The sequence below is a fragment of the Chiloscyllium plagiosum genome, chromosome 6 (genome assembly GCF_004010195.1).
Source record: "Chiloscyllium plagiosum isolate BGI_BamShark_2017 chromosome 6, ASM401019v2, whole genome shotgun sequence".
In the NCBI taxonomy this organism is placed as follows: Eukaryota; Metazoa; Chordata; class Chondrichthyes; order Orectolobiformes; family Hemiscylliidae; genus Chiloscyllium; species Chiloscyllium plagiosum.
In genome coordinates, this window is record NC_057715.1 from 51,833,570 (window position 1) to 51,856,308 (window position 22,739).

The 22,739-nt window shown below is 40.7% G+C and overlaps 1 protein-coding gene and 1 long non-coding RNA gene across 15 annotated transcripts in view; one reads left to right on the forward strand and one right to left on the reverse strand.

Moving 5' to 3' along the window:
* The window catches only part of LOC122550578 (protocadherin Fat 3-like), a 794,139-nt gene that overhangs the window by 239,549 nt on the left and 531,851 nt on the right, over positions 1 to 22,739 (reverse strand). Inside the window, exon 7 of one of the 14 annotated variants that reach the window (XM_043691536.1) lies at positions 16,434 to 16,595. The exons of 12 other annotated variants lie outside the window; for them this stretch is intronic. In XM_043691536.1, the coding sequence (XP_043547471.1) occupies positions 16,584 to 16,595 (12 nt within the window). In that variant the 3' untranslated portion in view covers positions 16,434 to 16,583. Of the gene's footprint in view, positions 1 to 16,433; positions 16,596 to 22,739 lie in introns of those variants that run through there. One more of the 14 variants, XM_043691534.1, reaches the window with a different exon arrangement.
* Positions 5,342 to 20,899, forward strand: LOC122550580. The gene is made up of 3 exons (XR_006311886.1): positions 5,342 to 5,469; positions 8,131 to 8,315; positions 20,504 to 20,899. It is a non-coding gene; the product is annotated as an uncharacterized LOC122550580 (long non-coding RNA).

The window sequence follows — 22,739 nt, forward strand, 5'->3', positions numbered from 1 at the left end:
TTCATTGTATAATTTGCTCTAGAATTAGTCTTGCCTAAATGCATCACCTCACATTTGTCTGGATTGAAAGCCATCTGCCATTTTTCCACCCAACTCTCCAGTCTATCTATATCCTCCTGTATTCTCTGACAGTCCCTTATGTTTTCTGCTACTCCACCAATCTTTGTGTCATCTGCAAACTTGCTGATCATACCAACAGTGCCCTCTTCCAGATCATTTAAGTATATTACAAACAACAGTGGTCCCAATTGGTCACCTTGCTCCATTTCAAAAAACTCCCTTCAACTCCTACTCTCTGTCTCTTGTTGTTCAGCCAGTTCTTTATCTACTTAGCTAGAACACCCTGCACACCATATGACTGCACTTCCTCCATAAGTCTACCATGGGGAATCTTATCAAACACCTTACTATATATATGACATCAACAGTGTGGCAAAATTCTTGTTTTTTTCTGGTCATTAAAAGATGGTATTCTAATTTTTAAAATCAATCTGAGATTTCATCATGTTATTCTGTACTTTGCTTGTTACCTGCAAAATTAAACATAGCCTCATCTAATTTTTTCTGTTGTATTTGAAAAATGATTAGAGAAGTAGAAATGAAGGTGTGTTGAAAACAAAACCTACGTCAGACCAAATGATTTTATTAATGTACTTTTTGATGTGGTAATGTGCAATTAGGAGTTGAGCAGATTGTTGAACTCACAATCACCACTTATACATCACGAAATATGTGAAACAGATTTGAAATGTGTAACTGTAAAATTATAAGCTCAGAATTTACAAAGAATGATAGATGCATATTCAGTATAAAATAAAACTTGAACACAACTCTAAATTATGGATATATTTAATAGATCAAACAAATCAATTGTTATTTCTGATACAGACCCTTCACATTCCACTTATACATCACGAAATATGTGAAACAGATTTGAAATGTGTAACTGTAAAATTATAAGCTCAGAATTTACAAAGAATGATAGATGCATATTCAGTATAAAATAAAACTGAACACAACTCAAATTATGGATATATTTAATAGATCAAACAAATCAATTGTTATTTATGATACAGACCCTTCACATTACTGAGATTTGATTTCTTCAAATGAATTGAGGCTTGGGAAACAAAGTAACAATATCAATATTCTTCCTCTCGTGATTTTTCATATATATTCTCTTCAAAGTATTGATACATCTGGCATACATTCCAAACATTCCTTTCACCAATACTGCTAGAGTGGACACATTTTAATAATTGATAGGAACTTGCATAGGAACTTAGAACTAGGAGCAGCATGTTCTGCCATCCAATGAGATCATGGCTCATCAGTAGCATAACTCTCTGATATACCTGTGTTTAGCCCATATCCTTTAATACCTTGGCTCAACAAACATATGCCTATCTCAGATTTAAAATTGAAAACTGACCCAACACTCTCTGCCATTTGTAGAAGAGTGTTCCAAACATCTGCCACAGTGTGTATATGGAAGTGCTGTCTAACATTCCTCCTGAATGGTCTGGCCTTTATTCTCAGACAATGCCTCTAGTTCTAGAATGCCCAACCACTGGAAATAGATTTATCATCATCTACCTTGTCTTTTCTTGTTAATGTCTTGAGGACTTTGATCAGATTACCACTTAACCTTTTAACTTCTAGAGAAAATAGGCTTCATTGGTACAATCTCTCTTTAACCCTGAAGTCCAGGTATCATTCATGTAAATCTATGCTGTATTCCCTCCAAGGCCATGTATCTTTCCTAAGGTATAGTGCCCAGAGTACTCTAACTGGAGTCTAACCTCGGTTTTGGATAGCTGCAACATAACATCTGCATCCTTGTACTCCACTTCTCTTGAAATAAAGGCTCGCATTCCATTAGCTTTCTTGACTATTTTCTGCACTTGCTCCCTTAGACAGGAAAAAGTACATAAAACCAGCATTTTCTCTAATTTTCTTTTTGGGTGTGCAGGCCTCCGAGGTCTGGAAATCCTGTAGTCCTTTGATCAGCACGCCAAATATGATAGCCATGTATATAATCTTCGAAGGGCTGCTGGCATACATGGTCAGGCTAGAGAGAGAGTGTTGATGGACACTCACTTCTGGTCAACTACAGGCCAGAATCTCACTGAGGCATCAGGGATTCATGTAAACTTCTGTTGTAGTCCCTCCAAGGCCTGAACCCCAAGACTGTATTTAACTTTATACAACTGAGAAAATATCCTTATGTTTCGCTTTTTTTGCTTCAAAATGGATAATCCAATACTTGCTTACATCAAATTGTTTGGCACATTTTTGCCGATTCACCTCAGCTATCAATATTCCTTTGTAGTTTGATGCTATCATTTATACTGTCTACAAAGCCGCCTTACTTTGTCATCAGAAAATTTATTATCCAAGCTGATGATGTGGATGGGAGAGAAAAATTGAAGAAAGTACAATAAGATTTGATCTTAGTTTTCTACCCTACATAAGTATTCTCTAGTAGGTGTCATTCGAGAGTAGCCAGGAGCAGCCAACTGATGACTATTCCTTACCCCTCCTTTCAAATCCCTAAGCTCAGGGCTGCTGAGGTCAAGTATGATGTCTTATTAAAAGTCAAACTCAGCAAAAATTGGGGAATTAAATGTGATATTCTCTTGGAGTGTATGGCTCCATTTTATAAGTTTTACTATACAAACAGGGGAGCTATATGTCAACTGCTATAGATAACCATAAACACTTTCCATTTATACATATGCTGAGCTTTATTGGAAAAGTATACTTTCGATTGAACTCACCATTTACATGGAGTTCAAGTGCATTGTCAAATGGTGTAAGATATACATTCCTGAGGTTGTTCAGACATTGCAAGAGTTAAATGACCCTGAGCTTTGTTTTGCAAAAATAAACTGTTACACTACCTGCTGACGCCTGACATATACAAAATCACAAGTACTTCTGTGATTGCAAAAACTGATAGCTGTTTTGAGAGGGGCATGGTTCAAGAGAAATTGAGGGCTGTTAATAACTGTTTTCTCTACATCTGTGGAATGTGCTGAGAAGGTTTGAAAATAGGTAAAAATATAATCAAATGTAATCCCTTTTATCTTCTCCATTAAGCCTTTTTAAATTGCAGTTTAATATTAACACCACTAATCTATGGAATTAGAATTATTTTGTCTACTGGAATTAGGGAAAATATGTTAAAAGATCAACTTTATTTCTATTAAAACTCTTGTATTTAAATTGAATCATCAACCAAGGGGATTAAAAGAAAGCACAGAAAAAAGCATTCTCTAATGCGAAATAAGAACTTAAGCAAGGTAGATCTCACACTAGTGTGTTGCCTTGTTGACAGATGTGATTTGATTTTATTGCATGTATTGCTGGTGAACTAGGAAAAGTAAATGTGGCCTTCCAGATATACACCTGCATTACAATTACTTCCTAGCTTGTTTTCAAAACCTTTAAAAACGATCATGGGATATGGGCATCACTGGCTGGTCAGAATTTGCTATTCATGTGCAATTGCAATGGTAAAAGTGACTGAGCTACATTCTTGAATCATTGCAGTCCTTAGAGTTTAGGTTTACTGGCAGTGGTATTAGGAACAGAGCTCCAGGATTTTCCCAAATGTATAATAACATTCATATTTATCTTCCAGAGGGAAGTTTGAAAAAAACCTTAGAAATGAACTTACTTGTCATATTGGTCCTCAGAATACAAAACACATTGGATCAGTATGGATCATTTGCTGATTTCAATTGCTTTTCCTTCTAGATTTTAAATAATACCTTTATATCAATAGAATCATTGCAACAATTATGCTATTTGCACTATCTAAACTATTGAAGATTAAGAATTAATGTGAATAACTAAATGGAACACCTTGGAAGCATTCTATGTTTGTTTTCTTTTGTTAAAATATTATTCAGGGCATTAATTGGCTTACAGGATATTACACTTCCTTATTGTAGATTTGAAATTCATCGCTCCGAGTGGTAAACTGGCACCTTGCGCATGCAATATTGCATGTATTGATCTTGGTGTTGTCAGAATCATGCTTGACGTCTCTGATGTTATGTAACTTCTGGGTGACATTATTGATATTGCACAGCTTGGCCATCTGAACTGGTATGTTGGTCTGCTTCATTTGAGATAAGATAATAACACCCAACTTACACCGTTCAGCAGAGTCATTATATTCTTTGAAAGTGAATTGGGTTTTATTTACACCTTTTTTTTCCAGGAAACATTTGATCAGCAAGCAGAATTCCTACTGCTGTGATGTTTGGCAAAGCTCTCAAATCTTTTGCCTTTCAGATAGAGTCATAGAGGTGTACAGCATGGAAACAGACCCTTCGGTCCAACCTTTCCATGCTGACCAGATATCCCAACCCAATCCAGTCCCACCTGCCAGCACCCGGCCCATATCCCTCCAAACCCTTCCTATTCATATACCCATCCAAATGCCTCTTAAATGTTGCAATTGTACCAGCCTCCACCACATCCTCTGGCAGCTCATTCCATACACGTACCACCCTCTGCATGAAAAAGTTGCCCCTGAGGTCTCTTTTATATCTTTCTCCTCTCACCCTAAACCTATGCCCTCTAGTCTGGACTCCCCGACCCCAGGGAAAAGACTTTGTCTGAGTAGTAGATTACAATGGTCAGATATCATTCTTAACTGCTGGGAATAAATAGGTTCCCACATTATGCCATCACATGGGTGGTACTACAGTATCTATCATCTCTTCTTCCATACTTCTGGCACACACTGCACATAGACGCTATTTTCTTGATATCTTTATAGGTGCTGTTGAGTAGAGAATTGATCTAACTCTGAGCTTGCACCTTTCCATTCCCATGTAGTCTTCGTGTATTTTCAGGATTGTTATTTTGGATCTAGCTAGCAAGATATTAACTTCCAGTCAAATGTCATTGATGATAAATCAATCTTGTTGCATTTTTGACTGCGCTTTATGTATCTTGAGAGATTAGACCTAGATCATATTGCTATTTTAAGAGGTGCATTGGCACTGATCTTTTTGCCTGAATCTTTTATTGTGCTTATTCTTGTGATAATAACTGAAAGAGGGTGTCTGTTAGGACCATATCTGCTCCTGCCTAGTATTTAATGCTGCAAGTCTAACTAACCCTAAAATCCTTAAGAGCAACCTCTGTCCTTTACATAAATATTTCTTCTAGAACTGTAGTAGATGACGATCACCCACTTCTACTAATTTAACTCCATAGAAACATGCATGAAATCTCTCATCTATTAATGACTGTGAAAAGCTTGCTGTTAGAATAGCTGGTTTCAACTGATGTTAGACCTTTGGATGCGAATGCCCTTGGTCTTCTGTTCTTTACCAGGCTTCTCCCAGTCCTTTTTTTTGAAGTATCTGTCCTGGAGCAGAGGCTGGTGAAGGGAACCCGCCCCGGAGCGGAGACCGGCGAGGGGAACCCGTCCCGGAGCGGAGACCGGTGAGGGGAACCCGTCCCGGAGGGGAGGCCGGCGAGGGGAACCCGTCCCGGAGCGGAGACCGGCGAGGGGAATCCGTCCCGGAGGGGAGGCCGGCGAGGGGAAGCAAACCCAGAACGGAGGGTAGTGAGGGGAAGCAGACCCGGAATGGAGACTGGTGCAGGGACATGAATCCCAGAGAAAACATACCTTGGAGCAGTTGAAACATGGATTGGAGCAGAAAAGATTTGGAGTGGAGCGAGGACAGTTGTTGGATTGGGGTCTGGTGCGGGTGGTCAGGGGCCCTGCACTGCGTTACTGCAACATAATGTTTTATTGTGATTTGTTTATCTATCTGTCATGACTACCCTTTTAACTATGCATTATTTCTGTAAAGTCATGCAACTACCTTTCTGTTATATTCCTCTTTTTGGATTTGTATCTAAGTACTTGTAACTAAGATGGCACCATAAGAGGCAACATTGTAAAACTTTTCACTATACTCCCGTATGTCTGTACTTGAGTACACTTGAGACCAGCTAGGGGAAGCAGTCCCAGAGCGGGGCCAGCGAGGGAAAGCAGTCCTGGAGCGACGCCGGCCAGGGGAAGCAGTCATGGAGTGGAGCCGGAGGTCCAGAGCAGAGGGTAGAGAGGAGAATAGTCTATTCTATTCTAATACTAAGTGTTATTTACCCTGCTGTCTGGTTGGTTCCAAAGTCTGCTGCTCGCAGAAACTCATTCAAAATCATTTGATGATCTTCTCATTCAGGTCCCTACTGTCAATCTATTTTTTCATTTAATCCATACATTAAAAATCACCAATGATTATTTCTGTCACTTTATTACAGGCAGCCATTGTGTCTTCCTGCATATCTTGATTTAGATTGTAATTACAGTTAAGAACCTGTAGACCATTCCCACTAGTGACTTCATTCCTCTAATTTTCCTCATTTCCATCTAAAGCACTTCTGTATCCTAAGTTCTTGAACTAAGATCAATGCTAACTACTGGTCACAAAGACTGTCTTTGATTAACAGTGCTCCCCTCCAGCTTTACCTAGCTTTCCATTTTTCTCAAATGTCATATACCCCTCAATAATCAGGACCCAATCCTTGCCATCCTGAAGCCATGTCTCCAAATTGGTGCAGGGAAGTGAATCCCAGAGAAAAACTTACCTTGGAGCAACTGAGAGCCAATGTGGAGCGGATTCTATTTATTTACTTCAACCATAGAATCATACAGCACAGAAGATGCCCTTCAGCCCATCCACTCTGCACCAATACCTATTCTAAATCTGTAGCAGTCCCACTTCCCACCTCTAAGTCTACAGCTTTGAATGTTACGATACTTAATTGCTCATCCTTTTTAAAGGTTGTGAGATCTTCTGCCTCAACCACCCTCCTGAACAGTACACTCCAGATTACCAGACCCTGTGGGTGAAAGAAAAAAGTCCTCAAGTCCCTGCCAAACCTCTCTTTTACTCACTGTAGTTATAAGTTTTATTAATGTTGTCGGTGACATTACAAAGGTTACAAAGCAATTTGAATGGTTGGTCTTACTCCTTCGAGATCCCAAGGTGCTCTCCTCACAAGTGAGATATCTAAGAACAGGAGTAGGCCATTCAGCTCCTTGAGCCTGTTGCACCATTCAACAAAATTATTGCTCATCAATGACTTAATCATTTCCCTTAATATCTTTGCATAACAAAAAAATCTCACTTTTAAAATTAACTGATCCAACATCCACTGCCATTTGTGGAAGAGTGTCCTAAATATCTCCCACTCTGTGTGAAGAAGTGCTTCCTAACATCCCTCCTGTACTGTCTGGCCCTAATTCTCAGACTATGCGTCCCAGTTCAAGAATCACCAACTCGTGCAATTCGTTCATCTTCACATACCCTGTCTTTTCCTGTTTGTATTTTGAAAACTTCAACCAGATTATCCCTTAACTTTCTAAATCGAGAGAAAAAAGGCCTAATTTGTATAAACTTTTCTCATTACTTAATCCTTGAAGTCCAGGTATAATTTTGTAAACTTACATTGTATTCCGTCCAAGGCCAATATATCCCTCTGCAAGTTTGGTGTCAAGACCTGCTCACAGTATTTCGAGTGGATTCTAACCCAGGCATTTGTACAATTGTTGCACAATTTCTACCTCCTTATACTTCATTCTTCTCAATATAAAGACTACTATTCTATTATCTTTCTTTCTGTACCTCACTGTGACATTTTAAAGATCTATGCCCTTGAAACCCATAGTCCCTTTAGACATCCAATCACTGTATTTAACTTCATACCATCAAGAAAGTACTATGATCTATTCTTTCTCCATCTGAAATGGATAACCTCACACTTGCTTATGTTGAACTGTGTTTGGCACAGTTTTGCCATTCACTTAATCTATCAATAGATTAAGATAGATAAGGGTGCTACTTAAGGCACTCCTTGGCATTAACTTGTTCAGGCTCTTACATCCTTCAAAAACATTTCTGCTTAGAAATTCTGGAGAGAATGCTGCTAGTCGATCAGAGACTGGTAGCTCTCCAGTTCTGGCTGTGCCATCAGCAACAGTCGTCACTGCAAAACCACAACATGGATCATTCATAGATTCCCAAGAAGAAAGTTGTGGAGGGGCACCAATGATTTAAAAGGTGGGTAGTCTTACTTCATTTTTTTCTGTGGCAGGTACTTCAATTTAGAGGACACACCAAGATGTTAGGACAGTGAGACGAGGCCCTTAAGCTGACCAGGCCTAGGTTAAATCAAAGAGAGACACGAAGGTAGCAGGATTTCCATCTTTTGGCCTCCTATGCAACAATATGTCCTTATCTCTGGGGATTTGGCAGTATTAAATGCTGCTCTAAGAATTGGTAAGTTTACAGCACAAAACAGTGCAGGCATGTTTGGAAACTGAATATAAAATATTGCATTAGAACATGTTTAATTGATTTATTTGATTTAATATACTTTACAAATTAGACTCATTGTTAACCGCAATAACCTTGTTAATTTTGGTAGCAGACATATCAGCATTCTGTTTTAGAATAATTAAAATGAGACACTATCTGTCTCGGTGTCATGAAGCAATGTCATTAACTGTTGTGGAATTGGATTTAGATTAGATTTCAGTGTGATCTTTGGCCTAAGTAATAATGTTGATGATCTACTGTTACTGCAATTTGAATATCCATCTCGATCTTTATTACAGCTATTAGTTCACCAGTATTGGAATGGATGAACCAATGCTCAATTTGTGTTTTACTATAATTGCGAATGAGGTTCACTGTTTGCAATTTCTGCTTTCTTCACAAAAATAAGTTGCCATTGTCCACCCCCCAAGCCAGGTCAACAAAAACAATCCAATATTATTCTCTCTCCTGCTGCCAAACCGGACATGAACTCCACTGCTGATTCCCGCATCTCGAAGAGTGCGGTGCTGAAAAAGCACAGCCAGTCAGGCAACATCCGAGGAGCAGGAGGATCAATGTTTCAAGCATCAGGAATGACACTTGTAGCACAAGGGGTCTGAGGGATAATTGACAGGTGGTAGGGCTGGGGAAGGTAGCTGGGGATATGATAGGTGGATGAAGGCGAGGGTGAAATGATAGCTCGATGAGGAGAGTGGAGTGGATATGTGGGAAGGGAGCTGGACAGGTAGGACAGTTAAAGAGGGCAGTGCTAAATTGGAAGGTTGGATCAAGGATAAGATGAGGGAGAGGAAATGAGGAAAATGCTGAAATCCACATTGATCCCATGTGGTTGGAGGGAACCAAGGCGGAAGATGAGGTGTTCTTCCTCCAGGAGTCGAGTTTGGTGGTGGAGGTGACCCAGGACCTGCATGTCCTTGGCGGAATGGGAGGGGGAATTAAAATGTTTGACCATGGGCCGGTGAGATTGTTTGGTGCATGCGTCCCAGAGATGTTCTCTGAAACGTTGCACAAATTGGCGTCCTGTCTCCTCAATTTAGAGGAGACCATATTGGGAGCAACAGACACAGTAGCTGATGTGTGTGGAAATACAGATAAATATGTGTCGGATGTGGAAGGATCCTTTGCAGCCTTGGTTGGCGGTGAAGGGTGAGGTATGAGCACAGGTTTTGTAATTCTTGCAGTGGCAGGGTAAGGTACTGGGAGTGGACAGTAGGTTGGTGGAGGGCATGGACCTACCAAGGGAGTCGTGGAGGAAACGGTCTCTCCGGAACGCAGATAGGGGTGGGGAGCAAAGTATATCCCTGGTGTTGGGGTCTGTTTGTAGGTGGCCGAAATGGCGGAGGACGATACAACTTAATCGGAGGTTGGTGGGTTGGAAGGTGAGGACTGGGGGGTCCGATCCTTGTTGCGGTTGGAGGGTTGGGGTTCAAGGGCAGATGTGTGGGAATTGGAGGAGATGCGCTGGAGGGCGTCATTGATCATGTGAGAGGGGAAACTGCGGCCCATGTGTTAGGAGGCCATCTATGGTGGAATGGGTCCTCCTGGGAGCAGATGTGGCAGAGGTGGAGGAATTGGGAGTAAGGGATAGTGTTTTTACAGGAGGGAGGTTGGGAGAAGGTATAGTCCAGGTAGCTGTAAGAGTTGGTGCATTTGTAATAGATATCTGCGTTGAGTATGTTGCCGGAAATGTAGATTAAGAGGTCCAGGAAGGGAAGGGAGGTGTCCAAGATGGTCCAGGTGAACTTGGAGGGGTGGAAGGTGTTAGTGAAGTTGAAGAACTGTTCAACCTCCTCGTGGGAGCATGAGGTAGCACCAATACAATCCTTGATGTAGCGGAGGAAAAGGTGGGGAATGGTGCCAATGTCACTGCGGATGATGGACTGTTCCACGTATCCTACAAAGGGGCAGGCATCGCGCTGAGATCCATGGCTACCCCTTTGGTCTGGAGGATGTGGGAGGATTTGAATGAGAAATTGTTGAGGGTAAGGGCCAGTTCAGCCAATTGATTGAGAGTGTCAGTGAAAGGGCACTGGTTGGGTTGGTGCAAGAGGAAGAAACAGAGGGTTGGAGGCCTTGATCATGGTGGATGGTGAATGTCCATGGTGAAGATGAGGGGTTGATGGCATGAATTTAGGTGAGGAGTTCCTGGATTGTACGGTGTCAAGGTATGCAGAGATAGTGGTGGGGCAGGAGCAGGCTGCTGAGAGACAATGGATTGACCGGGACAGTCAGGTTTGTGAATGTTGGGTAAGAGGTAGAACTGGGCGGTGCTGGGTTAATGAACACATTAAACACTTTTTTCACTGCCTCCACACTTACATTTTCCACCAGGACTCCTGCCCAGCCTCCGAAAACCCTTTCTCCCACCTCCTACACACCCCATCCACCTGGACACCTTGTGCTGGTCTGTTATCTGCCCTCTACCTCTTTGTTTCCAACTGCCACCATGACATTGACTGCCTCAATCTGTCCACCACCCCCCCCAACTCCAACCTCTCACCCTCGCAACGCACAGCCCACCACTTCCTCTGCTCCAACTCCAACCTCACCATCAAACCAGCAGACAATGGGAGTGCAGTGGTAGTGTGGTGCACCGACCTCTACAATTCCGAAGTCAGGCGCCAACTCATGGACATCATCTCCTACTCCCCCCTCGACCACGACTTCACCTCCCATCACCAAACCATCATCTCCCAGACCATCCACAACCTCACCATTTCAGTGGATTGCCCATCCAGTCTCCAACCTCATAGTCCAGGAACCCAACACAGCCCGGTTCTACATTTACCTAGGATTCACAAACCTGACTGTCCCGGTTGACCCATCATCTCAGCCTGCTCTGACCCACTGAACCTCTCTGCATACCTTGACACTGTCCTGTCCCCCTTGGTCAAGAAACACTCCATCTACATTCAGGATGCCACCCAAGCCCTCCACCTCCTCCATGACTTTCATATCCTTGGCCCTGTACACATCCATCTTCCATGATGAAGACCTCCAAGCCCTCAGTTTCTTCTTCTTACGCTGATCAAACCAGTACCCTTCTACTGACACACACAATCAATTGGCTGAAGTGGTCCTCACCCTCAACATCTCCTTCAAATCCTCCCACTTCCTCCAGACCAAAGGGATAGCCATTGCTTCCCCCATGGGCCCCAGCTATTCCTGTCTCTTTGTCAGCTACGTGGAACAGTCCATTCTCCACAGCTACACCGGTACCATTCCCCACCTTTTACTCTGCTACATCAATGACTGCATTGGTGCCACCTTGTGCTCCCATGAGGAGGTTGAACAGTTTTTCAACTTCACTAACATCTTCCATCCTGACCTCAAGTTCACCTTGACCATCTTGGACATCATCCTCACCTTCCTGCAGCTCTCCATCTCCATTTCCATTTCCAGCGACCAACTCAACACAGACATCTATTACAAATCCACCGACTCCTACAGCTACCTGGGACTATACCTTCTCCCACCTTTCTCCTGTAAAAACGCTATCCCTTACTCCCAATTCCTCTGCATCGACCATATCTGCTCCCAGGAGGACCAATTCCAGTATAGTTCATCCTAGATGGCCTTCTACTTCAGGGACTGCAAATTCTACTCCCACGTGGTTGATTATGCCCTCCAATGCATCTCCTCCATTTCCCACACCTCTGCCCTTGAACCCCCCCCCCCCACCTTCCCCTAGATCCAACCTTTCAACTCAGCACTGCCCTCTTGAACTATCCTACCTGTCCATCTTCTTTCCCACCTAACCTGTCCACCCTTCTCTCTGACCTATCACCTTCACCCACCTATCGCCTTCCCAGCTACTTTCCCCCCAGCCCCCTTGGACCACAAGCCTCATTCCTAATGAAGAGCTTATGCTCAAAATGTCCATCCTCCTCTCCTCGAATGTTGCCTGACCTGCTATGCTTTTCCAGCGGCACACTCTTCAATTCTGATTTCCAGCATCTACCGTCCTCATTTTCTCTTGAGTCCCACACCTCGCCTCCCTCCTCAACTCAACAGTCTGGCACCATCCAGATGAGGCCCACACCCTTAATGACAATCACTCCCCTGCCACTGAGCCAGACCTACCACCCAATCCCTGCTACCAGGCTTGACACACACGTTTTCCACCGCCAAATACAACACACCTCTCCCCCACCATTTAACCTAATATCCCTTCCATCCTCAGCATACACTTTAAACTACTAACCGAGCATAAGATCATCAGCATGGGAGCATCAGCATGGGAGCATAATTTGGCCATTTGGCTCATCTAGTCTGATTTGACCATCCAGAACTCCATTTTGCAGTTCTTCACCAATAACCCTCCATTCCATTACAGAATAAAAATCAGTTCGAGTTTGAATATACTTAATTACCCAGCTTCAATAGCTTTCCGTGGTAAACAATTCCACAGATTCACTAACGCCTAAAAGAATTTTTTCTCATGTGTCTTAAATGTGTGACCAACATACAGTGATTTTTGCCCTCTAATCCTAGAATCTCATCCAAGGAGAAAATACCTTATTATGTTTATCCTGTAAAGCCCACTATGAATCTTGCATGCTTCAATAAAATCATCACTCATTCTTTAAACTTCAATGAGCAAAGGCCTAACCTACTCAACCTCATTGGAAAATCCTTTCATACCTGGGATCAATCTACTGAACTTTCTCTCAACTGCCTCCAATGCCAGTGTAGTATATCTTTCCTAAGATAAAGGACTAGAACTGTTCAGCTGTGGTCTGACCAGTACCCTGTATAATTTTAGCAAGACACCGCATTTTTTCATACTCTTTCCCTTTAAGACAATGGCCAACATTTAATTTGCATTACTCACTGAATTTGGATGCCAGCTTTTTTGTGATTCATGCAGTAAGGACTCCTAAATTCCTCTTGAACTGAAGTCCTCTAAATTTTTACTCTGCTTGCCTTTAGCCTCACCATTATTTCTGCTGCAAAATCAATCTTTGATGGGAAGAATAGGAGCAGGAGTCACAATCTAAAACTGGAAGAATTCCATTGTCGAGAAACAACATCTATCACACTTTGTTGATCACAGAATTTGCAAGTAGGAATGCAAAGGAGAGAAGATCTAAAAAGATTATTTTTTTCACAAAGAGTGTGTCTCATATATGGCATAAACTGCAAGAGAAAGTGGTAGATGCAGGTACAGTTACAACATTTAAAAGATATTTGGATAGGTACATGAATTGAAAAGCTTTACAGTGATATGGGCCAAACACAGACAAATGGGACTAGACTATTTCGGGAAACCTAGTTGACATGGATAAGGTGGACAGTATGACTCAATGACTCTGAGTTAGAAATAGTTTGTTTTGATTAGAAAGTAAAAACATAATCAGAATCCATGCTTTTACACTTAGTGAAAATGTGCAGCAACGAGGTTGAGGGCTCAAGTTGGAAACCATTCAGAACATGGCAATTTTGCTAGCATTTATACTGACCTACAACTCTATTGAAATTATTAGTTTAACAATGTAATGGACTCCAGAGGGAACATGTTTATAAGGTTGCAGCTATCAAATATTTAAATGAACAGAAACAATTTTAACACATTAGAAAAATCATTTGCTTCTATTTAATTTTCTAAGTTTCTAATTCTAAAGTAAATATTGCAAAGATAAAATAATTTAAGTAAAATGTTCATTCAATACCAAATCAATTAAGTAGTCAAAATTATATTGCACTTCAGTTTGAAACCCAGTTGTGTTCAAATGATTTTCTTTCATTATTCATTGAAAAAGATCATCAGGAAATGGATAATTGCCACCTTGGCAATTTATTACTCTTCAACTGGAACCTAATGGTGCTGTTATGCTGCCAATTAAAGTACAATTGTTACTGGCACAGCTTGTATCTCACCAGACAAAATTATGCTTTCTGTGCTTAAAATGGCTCCTATATTTCCAGTTACATTATAGAAACAGTGATCTATTTTAATAATCCAGTGCAATGTGTATAGAATTATTCAATCTACTTTCTAAGTTGATATTCATCCATGTTTTTAAATGGATTTCAGGGTACTCTCTAAGAAAAAGATAGCTTGTGTAAATCTGAACGTCAACTTGAAACATTAACTGTTCTTGCTCCACAGATGTTGTCTGACTCTGGTCTGTTCAAAGGTTCTGGCATTTGCTGCTTTAACTGTGTTCTGTGTCATTCACTGCTGCCATAGATAATTTTATTTCAGTTGTTCAACTCTCTTTTGATAGCAGTTATTTTAAAGCAGGATTACAACTATTTTAGAGATACAAAACAAATTTCTTATTCAAAAACACAGAAAAATGACAAAACGTTTTGATATTTTAAGTGGTGAAAAACAGATTATTTTAACATTGAAAATTCCAATGGCAGATAGTCTTTAGATGGACTTATTTACTTATTGTCATGTATATTTTGCTACAAAATGCAGTGAGGTGTTGTACAGTGTCTCCACTCTCCAGTGTCACCTTAATATATGGAAACATAAACCAAAGAATAGAATATAAAAGTAGGTATAGATTTAAAGAAAAAGTAATCAACGTTACACTGTTCATTAAGTGCCTTGGCTTGGTGGCCAGCCATGAGCCCGCCTCACCACACCACCCCACCGCTGGAACAGATGTTGCCACTCTTCAATGCCATCTAGCCTCCACTGATGCCGTTGTCAGACCTCACCAAACTTTTGCCATTGAAGCTGCTGGCTTCTACACTAGGCTACACCCATCTCTGCCATTGCCTTTTTAAACTTATGAACCACTGTAAACTAGGCACTGGATATAATCTCTGCACCTTAGCAGACAGGCAAAACAGATGCTGTGCTATAAAAGTCTAACAGGACTATATAGGGTAAATACAGGCAGGATGTTTGCAGTGACCAGGGAGCCCAGATCCAGGGGTCACAGTCTAAGTGGTAGACCATTCAGGAAGTAGAAGAGGAGAAATTTCACCCAGAAAGTGATGAGGCTGTGGACTTCTCTTCAACAGACAATGGATGAAGTCATAATATTGAATGCATTCAAGGAGTTACATATTGTCTTGGGGCTAAGAATGATTAAAGAATATGGGGACAATGCAGAGAATTATTGTCACACTGAATGGCGGAGCAGGCTTGAATGTCAAATTGGCCTATTCCTGTTCCTATTTTCTATGCCTCAGGATAATTTGCATGAGACCTAGGAACTGTAAACCATTATTGTCAATGAAGAGATTTACTATATTGCCCACAATGACCATTAGGTACCGTCTTGGGACATGATGGCGAGCAGTTCGGAGGAATGATGTGAATGGGAAGACTGGGGGGAGGTGGGGGGGTGGTAGCGGTGGCGAAGTGGTAGTGTTTGGGGAAGCAGTAGGAAGAAGCAATCCAGAGCAGTCCAAGCATAATGTTCAAGCCTATTGTTGGGTGGCATGGTGGCTCAGTGATTCACAGCGCTTCCTCACAGCACCGGGGACTCAGGGTCGATTCTAGCCTTGGATTTCTATCTGTCTATGTGGCGTTTTCAAGTTTTTCCTGTCTCTGCATGGGTTTCGTCGATGTTGTTTAGTTTCCTTCCACAGCCCAAATATACGCAGGTTAGGTAGATTGGTCATGCTAAATTAACTATAGTGTACATATTGGATGGATTAGCCATGAGAAATGCAGAGTTAGGATAGGGGTCTGTGTCTGGGTGGGAAGCTCCTTGGTGTGTCTGTGTCGACTCGATGGGCCTAGTAGTCTCTTCCTGCACTGTAGGGATTCTGTGATACTATTTATCATGTAAAGCAAACACTACTAAGTTAATGTTATCTGAAATCGTTATAATTCAGATCCGTTAAACTGAAACTTCCCATTTTCTTGGATTTTCATAGAAAGTCATTAGCTACTGGTCAGATTTTCAAATTAAATATCAAGTAATGTTTGCTTATTCTGATAAATATATGAACTCTTCAAAGACTTTGCAATATCACTATAGTACTAATTTAAAAATCAAACAACACCAGGTTATAGCCCAACAGGTTTATTTGGAGCACCAGCTTTTGGAGCGCAGCTCCTTCATCAGTTTGTTGTGGAGTATATGATTGTAACACAGAATTTAGAGCAAACTTTTACAGTGTGATGCTTTGCGTTGTTGCCTGTCCCGAAGTCCACCAAATATATAGATGAAAATCTTCAGTAAACAAAAACAAATGAAGCTTGCTTTCATTGCTTGTTTTTTTTTAAAGCAGTTATCACAGTTTTTCCTAAAATAGTGGAGGAAACAAAAATCCAGCATAGCAAAAAAAAAATCCCATTTTTGCACTCTTATTCACTAAGTTTGCACTCAATCAATGAGTAGCCAGACCAAATATTTAATTAATTCTGTGAAGTGCCTGAGATGCTTCAATGTGATAAAAATGCTACACCACATTATATAGTATATTACAAAACGAAACACATCTATTATGGTTAGTATTAAATTTACTGAATTCATCAAAAAATTCTGAGCAAGATTGATAACTGAATTATTGAAATGAGCCTGAACTGAAGCAATATCTTTTGAATAAAAATTGTGAAATAATGAAAGCCAGATAATAAAGAAGCTACAAAAAGCATTCATGTACTGGCACAAACTAATTTCCCAGACGTTGACACTTATTTATTAAAAATAAAAACCAATACTATTTACATAATTTAAAATAATATATTAATGTGCCTCATGAAATGGAAATCTATACTGCAAAGATATTCTTATGGTTTCTGCAATACTGTTGTGCATTTTAGGTAGAGCATCTATCCTTTATGGAATGAGCTGCTTGATGTAAGGAATTCAAAGAGACAAGAGCTCTGAAACAAGTTGACAGCAAAAGCAATAGCAGCTGGATCGATTCAGATAACTTCCAAAAAATACAAAATTTCCCAGGCAGGTAGAGGTGTCTCTGGTGTGTGGGGTTTGCAATCCGTGCATCATCTTGCTTTCTTAGGGCTTTTCTGGTACAGTTACTGTAAGTTTGCCAAGGTGATTGGAAAGGCACTCAAAAGCCTTTCATTTTTGAATTACATATTTCCTAAAAGTACACAGCCTCCAAACTGTATCAGGACTAGATTCACTGCGGAGAGTAAACAGGTCAAACACCTCCTTCCATGAGGCTGACCAGCTTGGATGGCTGTGTGGAAGACTTCCTCCAAGGAACAGAGTAGCTACTATGACCAAGTAGACATGAATCAAAGTGGCCAAGGAACTCACCAGCAGGTGTGTGGCCCTTCAATGTGGGAGCAGTACCTGGAAATCATTTAAAATGTCAGGAGGCAGGACACACAAGTGGCATGCTTTCTAGCATCAACCCCTTGAGTTACTGAGCATCTTCCTGTATAATCTCCTTGATGTCAACACATCTTGCAGTTCCATGCTTTCTGCTGTTCCCAGGCACCACCTTTTAATGAGTGGCCAACACTCAGCGTATTGTCCTCTCACACCCTCTAGTGTAAAGTCCAACTTATGGCCATTGAGGCCTTGATACTTTTAGGACTTATTTTCTCTGAGTACTCTCACTGCTTGATGGTTTCTTGACAGGCACTTTACTTCACAATAATTGAACACCCCTTCCATTTACCTTCACCAGTATGGGAGCTGAGATCTTTAGTTTCATCTGGTTTTGCTTCTCAGCAGAGAAAACACACAACTTCCAACAGCTCCAGTAGCAGCAAGGGGAGCTTCTCTCTCATCAGCCACATCTATTCCATGGTGGAAGAAGACAAGACCTTTAATGGAGTGGTCGACAGGCAGTCTTGACATGCTTGAACACCAGTGTCAAGAAGCTTGGTCTCTCAAGGCAGATTTCTGTTGACATCTGCAGCACATGGAATAGAAGTTTGCTCCCAATGGTTGACAAAGTGTCTGTTACTAGAAAGTCATTCCTGCCATACAAGTCTCTTCCTCTCACCGAAGTTGCAAGGAGGGAAAATACAGAATTGTGGTTGTTTGTACTGGATTGTATGGAGAAATTGGAAGGACAACTATTGTAGAAGGTGGAAGAGGGCAGTAGGCTGAGGAGTGTGACAATGTTGGCTGTTCATTAAACGATAGTGCCTGGGAAGAGTAGAAAGCATGGAACTGCAAGATGTGTTGACATCAAGAATATTATGCAGGAAGATGCTCAGTAACTAGATTGGTGCTGGATTATGGGATTAGTGCTAGATCATGTGCCACTTGACATTCTAAATGAATTCAGGTTACTATCCCACATTGAAGGGCCGCACACCTGCTGGTGAGTTCCTTGGCCGCTTTAATTTATGCCTACTTAGCAATAGTGGCATTTCTGTTCCTTCGAAGAACTCTTCTCAGCAATTCTGTACGGCCCATCGTAGCCAACTAAGGGACACCTCCAAGTAAGTTTGAGACACACGATGCTCCCTGCCCTAGGCAAAGAAAAACATCATGACGCATGCCAAAAAAAGCATGAATATTTCTACTGCTCCTCATCACCTTGCAATGGAACCTGGAATAGGTGAGCTAAAGCTTATCTGCTAGTTCACTAACCATTTGATTAGCTGAATATGTTACAGCTACAGATGATTTTTTTCCAGAAGGGAATCATTTTTCAGCAGCAGGCCCCACATTGACAGGCCTGTAACCACAGTCTGCCCACCCTCCTTAACTGGATGGTGACTGTGAGCCAGCTTCTTATAATTGGTCCCTTCTTGGAAGATCTCCAAGGAGGGTGCAGTGACTACCAGATTGGGATTGGGACCCTGAAGTGGTCCTGACTCTTAGTAACTTTTTAAAGAGCACAAGCATATTCTTGGGGAACTGGATCAGAATTCTACATTTTTATTCTATGTGGAGTGGAGACATGTCATCAGTAGTTATGCATTCTTGGACTGAACCCGAAGCAGAATGAGAAGGCAAAACAAAAGGAAAGTTGCTCCATATCTAAGCAATCTTATACTTAGATGGAAATTTATGACATTGATAATAGGTATGATAGGTACCCTCAGGAGACTATTGTGGCCTAGCATTAGAATGAGACCAAAATTGATCATTGAAAATTGACGCAAACAGAATTTTAAAAACACACTAAATAATTAGTATTTTCTCAGTATCTCATGTGTGTGTCAACTGTGTGATTATTCAATGTAAATTACAAGTAAATGAAAGGGTTTTATGGTGCACAAGACCATCACATTATTCAGTGGAATGATGTAGCCTAGAGTAGTAGGCAAAGTTCTCTCTGGCTGATGTCAAAATTCTAAAAGTATAAATCAGTGCTATCTAAGTGGACTCTAGATTAAAATGTAGTTTAAAAAAAACTGTTGCAAATGGGAAGTACTTATAATGAGCTGCTGACCAAAATGAAAGATTGTCATTCCACCATTCTGTTCTAAATGTGTGAATATACTTCATCTCATCAGCCACTGATATACTCTGCAAATCACTGAGTTTTGAAATCTAATTTGTATCTTGTCCTCTCCTGATCATTTCAAATAACTCACTAGTTACAGTTTTCAAAAAACATATTTTGATATACATCATTTCATGTTTAAACTGATCTATTTATTCATCTCACTCTCGAAAGCATGTTGGAAACCAGTAAATGAGAAAGGTTGGCAACATTGGAACTATGAATGCTTATGACATTTAAATTATATGATTTTATCCTGGTCCAATACTTTCAAATTCAAAAACAGAATAGTCTTACTTTTTAAAAATTAAAACCTGATGGTACATTTCAAATAGATTCCTTGCTTTTTCCCTCTCATTGCAAAAAATATTCCTCCATTTTCTAGGCTGGCATCTCCTCCATTCCTGAAATAATCTTTGTCACTTCAGGGTTTTCAGAACTGAACAAAGACATGTTTGTAGAAATACCTATGCAGTACATCATAGGCCTTTCACACATTCACAAAAATAGCTAATGTGCATGTACAGAGTTATATTGGATCCAACTTAAGCTAATTTAAACATTTATATTTGATATTCTATATTTTTCACACCTTTTGTGAAAGATAATACAATTTTAGTAATTCAATGATGTACACACTTTGAATTGGTCCTTCTGTATTTAGACATCAACTGTACCTTTGTGTGATTTAATTTACAAGCTATTGTCACCTCTTCTCAAGTGTTCATGCACCATATACTGACAGTGATTTGATTTCTCTTCTTCAACAGCTATTTGAAATTGACCTCTATGAAATGCACAACAATTGTTTAAGGACTACCATGTAAAGCACCACTGAACCTCCACTTCCTTCTGAGCAAAATGTGGCTAAAATGAAGTACTTTTAGCCTGAACATGATTGCTTCACGACAAAACGCTGGAGCTCATCTATGCTACGGAATGAATTAATAAAAAATATTTAGTATGTGCAATATGATTCAAAAATCAGAGAAATTTTGAAAGCAGTCTAGGAACTCAGAGCTAAAGCCATTATCCAAACTTCGAGTCACGGTTTAATCCTTCTTCAGGATTCAAAAGAAAACTGAACATTATATTTGTGTAAGGTATTTGTTAAATCTATTTGGATTTGGGTATTAATGTTTGAACATTTAACATAACCTTTACAATAAAATATTTTGAAGCTAACATGTGGCTTGGAATTTGCTGAAGAAATAATTATTAAGTGTATCTTCATGAATTGATGTGCAAACTGGTCAAAATCTTCAGGCAAGGAGATACCCTGTGAATTATGAATCACTGAAAACTGCTGAACTATCTGCAAATAGCATTCAGAAAACAGACGTTAACCTCCCTAAGAATCCTGCACTGTAGATTCTGCTACAGCAGCACATTTTACAGAACAGCTTGCTGACTTGCTTGCTCATTTTCACATTTTTATACTGTTTTCCAACAGACTCAGTGGACAACCTGGCAACAAGAAAACACCAGGGAAACTGAGCACGAGACATCCAAATGAAAGATGGGATGAACAGCATGTCTCCTTAACTAAAATGACAAAGGCCTGGACTTTAACTCAACACCCCACGGAAGGAAAATTGGCAGACCAGAATGCAGCTGACCCTGTAGCCATAATGTGCTACGGGGAGGTTGAAATGGAGAGTTGGACTTACAAACCTCAATGGGGAGGGTCCAATCCTCAAAAGTAACTGGCCAATCTGACTGGCCACCAGAGCTCAGTAGTGAACATTGTGGGACTTCACATTGGGCCAAATATAGGGAAGCGAGCATTTTCCCACTGTAGGGAATGGAATAGATAAGGGATCAGTACTGAGTTTGGAGGTATAATTGTGTAGAAAGAAATGGAGGCTTTGTCTTCTCAGAGAAAAAAAAGTACACCCCCCAACTTCCTTCTTTCTAAAACCTTTAAAAAAAGGGCTGCTTGCACCCACTAACTTGCTGGTATCAACCCATTTTAGTGTGGCCACTGTAATATTGGTGTCAATGGGTTATTAACAAGCTTAATCAATCCTTAAGTACTTACTTACAAATGGTGGTGAGGGGCTCCAGTATGAAGAGAGAGCCTCCCTACCTATTATCCAGAAGGCGTGTGTTCAAGTCCCACCTGCTCCCAAGGTGTGTAAACACATTTCTGAACAGGTTGATTAGAAATTGCTTGTGGTGGATGGGCTGCTGATTTTGATGCCTCCCACTCTCCATATGAAGATGAATTTAGCGCTGGGTGGGAACGTGGTGAGTGAACTACCTGACCTATTTCACATTTCCCAAAGCCGTTCAGCAGGGTAATGCAGCATCCAGTCCATGGCGCCATTTTTAATGTTTAACTATTTTCCACAAATATTATCTCAGTAGGGCTTGAAAGTTTACTTTTGATAGCTCAAAGAGACAATTAAAAGACTGGCTTTCTTTAACGTGGGATTTGAAGGAAAGGCATATTTTCAAATTGGATTGAATACTTGATGGTTTTTAAAATGTTTTGAATCAGCTTTCATGAACACAAATGCAGTTTTTACAATAGTAAAGGCCATGATAGATATGTATAACTCCACTTTGCTTTGTCTCAACCGAGCTTCTGAGGTCTGCCCATGGCAGATACTGGGTGGCTTGACGTGAAAACTATGGTGGACCACTGACATGGGTGACAGGCACGATTGTATTTTAAATTCAGATAAAGAGCATGAAGGACCAAGAGAATAGTGGGATATGATTTGGCAAGAATGGGACCTAAAAATTGGAGGTTTCTATTAACCAGAAACTGAACTTGACCAGCCATATAGCTACTTTGGGCTAAAACAGCAGAGATTCAGAATTCTGTGGTATAGCTCACCATCTGTCTCCCCACTGCTGATCTACCACCTTCAAGACACAAGTCAGGAGTATGATGGAATATTCTCCACTTGACCCTATGAATGTAGCTCCAATAACAATATCCAGGGCAAAACAGCCCACTTGATTGACATTCAACTGGCACCTGCTTTACTGAGGAGA